This window comes from Phyllobates terribilis, unplaced genomic scaffold, assembly GCF_046119375.1.
Source record: "Phyllobates terribilis strain yellow unplaced genomic scaffold, ASM4611937v1 Scaffold_4174__1_contigs__length_64173, whole genome shotgun sequence".
Taxonomy (NCBI): domain Eukaryota; kingdom Metazoa; phylum Chordata; class Amphibia; order Anura; family Dendrobatidae; genus Phyllobates; species Phyllobates terribilis.
In genome coordinates, this window is record NW_027366926.1 from 53,311 (window position 1) to 64,174 (window position 10,864).

The window sequence follows — 10,864 nt, forward strand, 5'->3', positions numbered from 1 at the left end:
TCATAGTCTTTAATGACGCTCTTATGTTGGTGTCATATCATACTGAGATGGAATGATTAGAAATAGGAGGATAGTAGTAGGTAGATCAAATATTGCTTCAAAGATTGCCAAACTACGACTTTGAGGAGTAGTACATTTTACTCAAAAGATTTATCCCACTTCAACTCTTATATACATAATCTCTATCCATAATGCCGCATGAGAATAGAACATATAGAGTTAACAAATGAAGATGGGTTGTTGCATCAGAGACAGCGATCAAAGATCCAAGATATCTCACTGGACTTCTCCTGGATTAAAGGAGATTCTCCTCAAACGCTACAGGTTTGTTTTACTTCAGTTTTACTGATTCATCTATAGTTCATGTGCATCATTTTACTATGATGTGAATGACAGAGCTGAAAAGCCGATGGACATGGATCATCACTTGTATGAATTTGGGTGTGATGAGTACCACATCAAGGTGCAATCTTAGTATAGAATTTATCGAACAATGATTTGTAACAGAAATGGGTAATTAACATGGACTTTTACTACGTTCTTGATCGGACAGTCTTCCTTGTCGGATCCATACAGTGTCTACGTGTCGATATCTACTCCGGTGCTTTCTCAGGCGACGAACCACGTCTCATTGTCGGAGACGCTAGAAAGTATAGAAGGAAGGTTTCCTGGTGACGTAGTTGAAATAATTGAGCAACCCAGAGAAGGATATGACCTTACTTTACGACTAAATTTCGCTAATATGCCACGTCGATTCAAAGGTATATCATCATCATGAATTAGATTTCACTTAATTTAGATTCTAAAATATCATAATTTCGTAGCTCAAAGTTGCTATGTAAATACTGAACATAGGGTGTGAAAGCATGAACATGGGACATGAATATGTAAACTTATTAAAAAAGAAGGGAAAGAAAGAAAAAAATATTAATTTATTAAAATTATTTACCAAAATGGTTACTCCTCCAAACATTTTATCAAAATGTGCATTTTATTAAAATAATAATTAAACATGTATATTATAATTTATATAATTTTAATTTTATGTTAAATAAATTTTAAATATTTTAGACATGTATATAATAATTTTCTAGAATTATAAATATGAAATATTTTATTTGCAATTATATTATTCTTATTATTAGAATATAGAAAAAAGTATAATTAGATTAATTTATCTAGAATATAGCACAATTTTTATTCTAGATAAATTAATCTAATTATACTTAATTTCTATATTCTAATAATAAGAATAATATAATTGCAAATTAAATATTTCATATTTATAATTCTAGAAAATTATTATATACATTTCTAAATATTTAAAATTTATTTAATATAAAATTAAAATTATATAAATTATAATGTACATGTTTAATCATCACTTTGATAAAATGCACACTTTGGTAAAATGTTTGGGGAAGTAACCATTTTGGTACATAGTTTCAATAAATTAACTAGATTGAAAAAAACAATTGGAAAGAAGTTTGAAGTTATTTACATAATTGTTATCACATCGTTTTTAATTATTTTCGGGGTCTTTTACTAGGTTTACGAATTCATATTATATGTTCACAATTTAGTACTATATGCTTATAATTCAGATATCGTGATTGGATTTCAAAATTTTCACATTATAAAATCTAATTTAATCATAAACTCCTTCCTATTATATGTGTATCTTTGATCTTTTCTACCTCATATATATTAGGAAGGTATTTCTAATAAAATTTGTATAAATCTAACATCACTAAGAGCTTGTTGGAATGGTTTTCGTGTTCTCCTTGCCTGAGTCTTTTGATGACGTAATATCGACTTGCTTAGTACAAGTGTGCATGCATGTTTGACTCATACGCTTTGTTTGTGTTGGATGTATCTGATCTGCCATAATAGCAACTGTGGAATAATATAAAAATAATTTTTCTGATGAAAATCCTGACGTATTTATTAAATAGGTATCGATATGAGATTATTTATGAAACAAAATTACACATCATTTTTTAAAGAAAATTATAGTAAATAAAAATCAAAATTAATCGATAAAAATATATCAAAATGAAGCAAATTAAAGATATACGGAAATATCAATTTTTTTGATGTATCAAAACAATCCCCACAACAAACGATAACAACCACGCCGACGCGCATGTCTTTTAAAAACATTGTGGCAGGCCGTGAAGCTCATGCAGCACAAAAAGCACTTGTGACAGTGCAAGTTCTTCTAGACGGTCATCCGGAGGTTTAGGACACGAATACGATAAAGATCACCCGTACGAGGATCCTCTCTACCCTTCTGTGAAGCTTTAAAAAGCAGAGAAATGTGCCCTCCGTCGTCCTTTGGATGCACTCACTTGTTATCAACCTTTTTGATAAGGGACCTAATTACGTCTATTCAAAGAAGAGGCTTGAACAATTATGGTCACAAGGGCACCCTCATCCTGGTTGATATAGGAATTGTCCACTATGTTGCTAAGTTTTCCAATATCCATGACTATAAGCATGTCCTAACTAAGGGACAATAGATGATTGGCAACAACTACCTGAAGATTCGAAGATGGGTTCCGAATTTTGACCCTTTCTCTGACAAGGGGAAGATCCTTATGGCATGGGTTCATATTCCGGGGTTAAGCCTCGACTACTTCCATGGTGGTTTTCTGGCAAGAGATGGAAATCTCATAGGGAGGATACTGAGGGTCGACCACACCACTCTAAAGGGCGATCGCCCACAATTTGTTAGACTAGCGGTGGAGATAATATAATATGAAGGAATTCGCATGCTTTGTTTCATTGCATGAAAATTGGTCATGTTGAAGACAAATACAATTCTAGGGAAGAAATTGATCTTGAACTGATGTCTTTAGGACAGGTTCGACATCCTGTTGATGCCCCGGATGGAGCCGAAAATTGGAACGTGGTGGTTAAGACAAAAAAGAGACCTTACCCGCCTAAAGTAGGTGGCTCCGTTAATGTCAAACATTTAAGCATGGGCCTGCTTTGTCGAGGATTGATGTGGAGTCTACCTTTGGTTCACATTTCGATAATATTTTGGAAGAAGATATGCCATCAGCAAAATAAAACGTTGCGAAGGTTGTTAAAGCTATTGCGAATTCGGTGGGGACGACTACAATATCGTTGGACTAAAGAACCGATCACTTGTGACTAAAGAAGCAGATGTCAGGATATCTCTCTTAATTAATGAAATCATCCAAAAGAATCCTAACTTGACCTCTAAAAGCAAAGCGATCCCCACAACACAAATCAATCACCTACGACTCACCATGGGGTGCAGGCTACGCACGAAGATCAGTTTTTCTAGAGTCAATCCTCGTCTCAACCTGGTTTTTTCAGACCGACTTTTGGGGACCGATCCTGGCAGTGCCACATCTTATGGTGAGGAGAAAGTGTTGGATCGGGGAGGGGAGCTTCTTCACAAACAAAGTCTCAAGGACTTAGAGTTTGATTTAATATGCGGAAGAAAGAATCTAGAGTGTAGAACAAGAATTTCACTCAAGATGTGAACCTTAGATCTTAGTGATCCAGGATAAAACTCGCCAATATCTCTTTTACTCCTTTAAACTTGCTTACAAAGTGTTTCTTACAACGCATACAATTCTCTCACCTAGAACATGAATACTATCTTTCTTGAAGAATTTCTAAACACTTCTAAGCTCACTTTACAAAGAATAAACTCTCAACATATTAAACTTGTAATTAAGTAACCCTTTTCTAATTACAAGTTCTCCTATTTATAGAAGAGCTAAGAAGCTAGCTCTCTATACAACACATATACAAAACGTGCTTAATTCTCATTGGTTTTCAGGAATTACCTTCTTGAATCAGTTGAACCGACTTGGATTGAGCTGGATAATTCAACACGTGGTAGAGCTTGCTTAACAACTTCTCAGATGATTGCTCTCCACTTGCAAATATGATAACGCATGTACGACTGATATGGCTGGATCAATTGCAACTTGTACAACTTACAAACAGTTGAGCTTCAAATTTATCACGTGCGCTAAATGAGAAAACAAGTCCAAAACACGCTTTCTTCTTTCTATCTTTCCTGTAATGCGCTTGTCCTCTTTTCAGTTCACTGGTACGCTTAATCTCTCTCCGGATTCTTCAACGTGACCATCTTGTTGATAAGCGGCCTTAAAACTCTTAAGCGCGACTATAGTACTTACTATTTTCTATAAGAGAGATTTGTTAATTATAAGCTGTAAACAAGTCTTGTGAACCTTCAAACTCATGAAAACAATTAGATACTAAATTTATAATCATCAAAACTTAAAAAGTTGAATTAAGCTAATGCTAGTTGAGCTAACAGAATGTGTTGCTAGAAATCTACCTCTAATCACATAGGGAATGACAATTCTGTATCGGGCAAGCGTCCAACAGATGATTGATATTGCCGCCGCAGGTCTTTACGAAGCATAAGCTTCCTCCTCTTTAAACGTGTATAGTTTGTCCCTATATCGAATTATTGATTTTTGTTCCCAATGATGAACAACACTATTCTTTTCTGGAATGTGAGAGACGCTGGAGGCGCGAATTTTCTTTAGATATTCATGATCTTGTTTGGTTACACTCTCCAAATGTCCCTGGAACTTGTGGAGACACATGTGAGTGGTTGCCGAGTAGTATAGCTTTTGACGGTACCCAGAAACTTGACTTTGAGGGTTTCTCAAGCGGAATATGTCTTATGTGGAAAACAACTGAAGTCACGGTTTCAGCCTATTTCTTTGAATCCACAACATATTACAGTGGAATTTATTTGCGGAGGGAAGACCATGTGGGTGCTAATGACAGTATATGCTTCACCAAACCATCAACGACTCAACCTCTTATGGGAAGACCCGGCTAATTTTGCATGCAACAACAATCGGTCATGGATTCTTGGTGGTGAATTCAATGCTACTATATCTTCTTCGGAGCTACATACACTTCTAACTATGCATATGTTGCTTCTTTTTTTTTTGCAAATTGGGTTGATTCATCACACCTGGTTGACATGGGTTTTTCTAGACCACTGTTCATCTGGCCTTATGGTACGACTATGCGCACTTATCGGGCTAGCAGACTTGATCGTGTATTCTGTTCGGACTTAGCGTGACTTCAGTTTCCGAAGGCAAGATTCTCTCATATATTGGTGACGCATTCCCGTCACAACCCTTTACTGCTCAACATTTGTAACAACTGAGGGTCTGACGATGGTTCCCAACCATTATGTTTCCATTGCGTCTTGACTCTCTTTTTGGATTTCTGTGATATGGTTGCTTCGTCCTGGTCTTCGGCCCCACCTTATTTTTGCGAGTGTATTGCTAAGCTCACATTAGAACTCCAGGTTTGGAATAGACGTTCTTTCGTTAATATTATCTTTAGAACACATAAGCTTTAGGCTCTTATTAACGAGCACAATATAAACTTATGCTCACCCCGACACAATGGCTTCTTGATTTAGAGAGGAAACTTACGAGTGATTTGGATGAGTTCCTTAACGAGGAATGGTTTTTTATGGATTCAAAAGTCTCGTGCATCGGGAAGTGGAATACACAGTTTAACAATCTCTCTATAATCATCCACCAACATGCAAGTAAGTGTGATCGGCTACAGAATGAGTCAGGCGAATGGGCGTTCGACCCAACTTATTTGAAGCAACTTGTTGTGGATTTCTTCTCCGTGTTATATTCGGCATACCCGGGCCGTGCTAATATCCTAGGTATCCCTCTCTACGAGATGTCCTTCCTATCCCTTCCACATGATACTTTAGACTTTTTGGGGCAACCCTTTGTAGAGAAAGACGTTTACTCAACACTGATGTCAATGGTGCCTTACATGGCACCAGAACCAGATGGTTTTCCAAGCTTTTTTTTTCTTCCAACAGGTTTGAAAACAATTGGTGCGCGTCATTCCTACATTATCTTGAGTATCAATAACAACCAGGCTGATTCTCTTGGCTTGAGTGATGATTTAATGGTACTCATTTCCAACGTCAACTCGCCCTCGGTCAAAGATAAGTTTAGGCCTATTTACCTCCTCAATGTAGCTTTCTAATTTATGACAAAAATGGCAGTTCAAAGATTAAAGCCATCTCTCTCTTCTCTTATCCACCCAGCACAATCTAGCTTCATTTTCAGCATCAACATGACAACGTGGTGACTGTCCAAGAAGTCCTTCATTCAATGGTTGCAAGATCAGGTTCCAGTAAATGGATGATCCTAAAGACAAATCTTGTGAAGGCTTACGATATAATTTCCTAGGGTTTCCCGCGGGAGATGTTAGCACATGCACAACTCCCTCCTCAACCCATTGAGACTATTATGCACACAAAATGGTAAGTCGAGTTGATATTATGTGGAATGTCGGTAAAGCGGGCTCGTTTACACCATCTCGGGGAATACGCCAGGATGATCCTCTTTCTCCTTACCTCTCTGTTCTCTGCATGGAATTCTCATTGCACGAAATTTGTGAGGTGGTTCGGGTAGGAGACTGGATTCCAATCAATGTGGGAGAAGTTGATCACTTTTGTTTTCTTTGAAAAGGACCTTATCCTTTTCGCACGGGCCACAACTGACAAGGAAATGTCATTCAGGACTGTCTTGCACGTTTCATTGCCTTTTCCGGGGAACAAGTAAATTAAAGCAAGAGCATTATGTTTTTTTTCCCGAGAACATGACCGCAATTTCATAAGGACTTTTCTCGGAAAAATCCCAGTTGCATGCGGTCGTTTGACAGTTGATAAATACACATATATTCCGGAGAAGGTTTCTGCTCGATTAGTAGGTTGGCATGAAAAACTCATTATCTATGGCGGGACAGGTTATGCTTGTGTCATCGGTACTACAAAGCCTTCCTTTGTACAACATGCAATCTGCCATGATAACCTCAGAAAGTATGTGATCCTATTGATCATAAGTTCCACGAGTTTCTATTGGCGTCCACTATTACTAAGAAAATGCATCTTCTTGCTTGGGATGTGATTGTGAAAACCGCTTCTGCCATCACATTTCTTCGAGCCCAGCTTTCCCACATTGTCCAGCCAATAGATCTATTCTACACACTTTGCGCGATTCCCCAATAATTGCAGGTATCTGGAGAGCTTTGAGTTGAAATGATATGCCTCCGAGCTTCTTCTCTATTCAACGACCACTGGAGCTCGACCTTTGGATATATGGAGTGGATGACCTGGAACTTCCGTAATACTTTCTTCGGTTGTTACTTTGACTAATGACACGTTCTAGAGGGCATCGGCTAAGCGTCAAGCGCAACAATTCTCCATTCCAGACATTCATAGGTGTCGTCCGTAGTCGCCTAACTGGAGAGTATCGGCCTCCCTCAAGTTGGATCTCGGTCTCATTGGATGCAGTCTCAAAAGGAAAGCCCGGTGCAGTCGGAGGAGGTGTTCTCTTTCTGGACTCTAGTGGAAAATGTGGGGGCTTTGTACTTTCGTCGTGGTTCAATTACGACCCTACAAGCTGAATTGTTAGCTATTTTCCATGTGCTATCTCAGGATAAATCCTTGAACTGCTCAGACATTTCTCTCGCCTCACACTCGGTGATGGCAGTACAAGCAATTAATGACAAGCAGCTGAAGACTCATCCCTACTTAAAGATTATTAAGCAATGTCACAAACTCATCCAACCTGAAGACGGATGTTAACTCTGATACCAAATGAATATCTAAGCCTAAAGATTTGGAAGGAAGCGAGGTCTAGACCTTCCAAGATCAATCGAGCATTCACACAAAATATAAACTGAAATGAAAGGCAGAAGGCAAGTAAACAACACAATAGTTTTACATGGTTTGGTCTAAATATCTACATCCATAGAGTCTCAAGATAGGACTCATTCCACTAAATATCAACTCAGTTTACAGAGGGAAAATGCTCAAACCAACAATAAAAAACCAAAGGCTCGCACGCCAAACAAAAGGAAACCAAAGTTGTAAAGGAAGAGATCTCCCTTTCAAGTGAATCAAGGAACCATCAGGTAGACCATCAATAACAAGGATTCCATTCAAGTGTGAGGACTGGGAGCTTCACTAACACTCTCAAAACTCACGATTCAGGAACCTCAGGTAAGAAACCTGGCATAGTACAAAGAAGAGAGAGCTGCGAGAAGAGAGAGAGTGGAGGAAAGCAAATGAAGCGCACAACATTAGGTCAACAAATGTAGTTATGTAAAAGCGAGTGTTCTGCATAAGCTCCCAACAGTAACATGAGGTCCATCAACAATGACAAAGAAGTAAGTTTATACGGTCCAGTTAAGATAAGCCCAATATGGCCAATATCTGAACAAAACCTGTAAAACACAGTCAAGTATGCTGTATAAGAAGCACATGCCAAAGTGCCTCAGAAAGACTTCCTAATAGATAATATTACTTAATTCGAGTCTATATCCTTCAGCAAAAGGGTTAAGTAGTTTCCTACTCCAGGTAAGCTTTCTACCTAAAAGGAGAAAACTTCAAGAATTAAGCAATACAAGGTTAAGTATATAGGTCTCTAAGTGTAACACCTAAAGAACTTAGGGAATAACAACTAAAAAATCTAAAAGAGGTTTCATCATCTCCCACATATAACGCTAAGCGAATAAGCCGACATGTAGGTTCTTTTGATGCCCAATTTCACACTTTTGATGTTCCTCCTAGTATTGTTTCTTCTGCATTTTTTTACATAATGGATTTTTTTTAATACATCTATTATTTTTAATTTTTTTCCCACTAAACATAATTACCGGGTCTGGTTAAAAGGAGGACATGAGACTACATCCGCCTCTGAATATAATCAAAAGGACCATGCCCTATTTCCAGATTTGGAAAAAAAAACAGAAATATCAACTTATAGAGAAAACTAAATTTTGATTATTTATCTTTTTCAATTTTGTTTCTGTTTTATTTCAATTCTTCTATCATTAGTTTAACTTTCTCAAAAATCCAGTGTGTAATTTTGTTTTTGATACTAACTCAGCACATGTATCTGGATTTTTATTAGAAAACTTGTCTATATTATATTATAATAGTTCGGATCGATTTTGGAGAATTTTTTCCCAAAGTTATATTGTTTTTAGTTAGTGTGTAATACTTTATATTGTTGTTTTCCTACTTAAACTTGCCTTTTGACTCTGCTAAAAGACAAGGAGGACTTGGGTCAATAGGTCTCTTACGACTATTTATCTTGTTATTTGTTTTATGAGCTTTAAATTTTGATCCTTAATGCGGATTAAACACTTGATAACATCTTTGAACATCGAGGGTACTTTCGCCCATTCTTCAGTTAAAATTATAGGTTTAATAGATATATGTCTTGAATTAGTATTTTCAATTTTATTTTTCAGAAGGACCGTTTATCATTAAAAAAAATGTTTTAAAGCTCACCAAAAAAACTTTTTTTCGTAGAAGGCACAAGGATGATCACGGAAGTTGCTGCAGTACTATTTGTGATAGCAATCTCTCATTTGAAACAAATATTTCGCAACTTGAGTTCTTCTGACACTCAAGGAGAAGATGCCAATCAAGCTTGTTTATCACGCTAAACACCCATTCTTCATCATCAAGCAGGTACAATATTAAACCCATCCTTGTGATATGCCAGCTTGATCCTTAAATTACAACTACATTTAACAAACAGGTAGATAAAATCACAGCTCTACTTCCTATGAGATTCAAAGATCCACAGACATCATCATTGCAACATCTTTCTTCCAGGTTTGTACAGACACATTCTCGACTCCAATATAGTTTTACCCTAAGCCTTGTTTGGTACAATTTCAATACAACGAGGAATCACTATAAGAAGCCACTCAAACATTATATTTGATAAAGAAATAAAATATTCTTTTTTAATTACTTGGTTTAAAGAGCAAAATTCATTACATAGAAACATCATAATATGATCCATTTTAAAACTCTACTATTCTATTCTTTAACCTCATATCTCTTCTCGCATATTATCCCAGACTATTCTTTTGACAACTCCTCTGTACTAAAATACACCAATAATTGAATCCGACAACATACTAATTAAACTAAAGGAATTGTTCATTGTGATTCATATCGCAGATTCCTGATTCCAATCCGATCCCATAAATACTAAACGAGCCAAGTCTACTGTTGTGAAAATATAAGCTGCTAAAAATCAATAAGATGTTCGAATTGTAGGAGCTTGTGGATGTTGGAAACTCTGAAGAATGGGCGAAAGTACCTCGATGTTCATGGTCTCCGATTCCTCCACCTGAGCTAAGAGGGGAATCAATACAAGATTTAAGCACTAATGGAGGTTTCATATCCTTTGGTACAACTGCAACATATATATTATCGATTCATTTTACCAATTTTTTTTATCTATTCATGTGATCTTGATTCGTACAATATTATACCCAAATCCCATGGTGTGAAATTAATAGATGACAATGCAGATATTCTTCCGCGACATGTTGAAGAAAAAAGACTAGAAAAAACATTATGGAATGTGTTCAACTTCTATGCATTTGTGAAATCTCATGTTAAGGTACGTTAAATTGAGTTTTTTTTATCGAGAAAGTTTCCCGTAAAAATATACTTTACGTATAAAGTATGATCAGACTTTAGCGGTAACTTCACTATGTTATATGAACCTAGAACACTTATTTGTGATACTAATTATTCCAACAGTTTTCCTAATGAAACAGTTTCAACATTAGTGATCGTTCTATATTCACATATTAATACATTAAATTCACATGTAAGAACGTAATATTCATAATTAAAGTCTATTCATATTTTATACCTTAAAGATACATTTACTTCTTTCAATTATAAGTTGAGGAAAAGTCTAATATAAAAATGTGTGCACCAAAATAGTGCACCAAGGGATTCATACAGAGAAAG

At 36.4% G+C, this 10,864-nt stretch overlaps 1 protein-coding gene across 1 annotated transcript; it reads left to right on the top strand.

Annotated features, from left to right (window-relative positions):
* Positions 1–232: 232 nt before the first annotated feature.
* LOC141248945 (uncharacterized) lies at positions 233–10,858 on the top strand (the record flags this gene model as incomplete). The annotated part of the gene is given in 10 exon segments (XM_073669503.1): positions 233–324; positions 397–463; positions 554–761; positions 9,395–9,497; positions 9,499–9,556; positions 9,627–9,666; positions 9,669–9,703; positions 10,157–10,289; positions 10,414–10,505; positions 10,838–10,858. Coding segments are annotated over 10 exon segments (849 nt in total), but the record flags the coding sequence as incomplete, so codon positions are not given.
* Between the last annotated feature and the right edge of the window lie 6 nt (positions 10,859–10,864).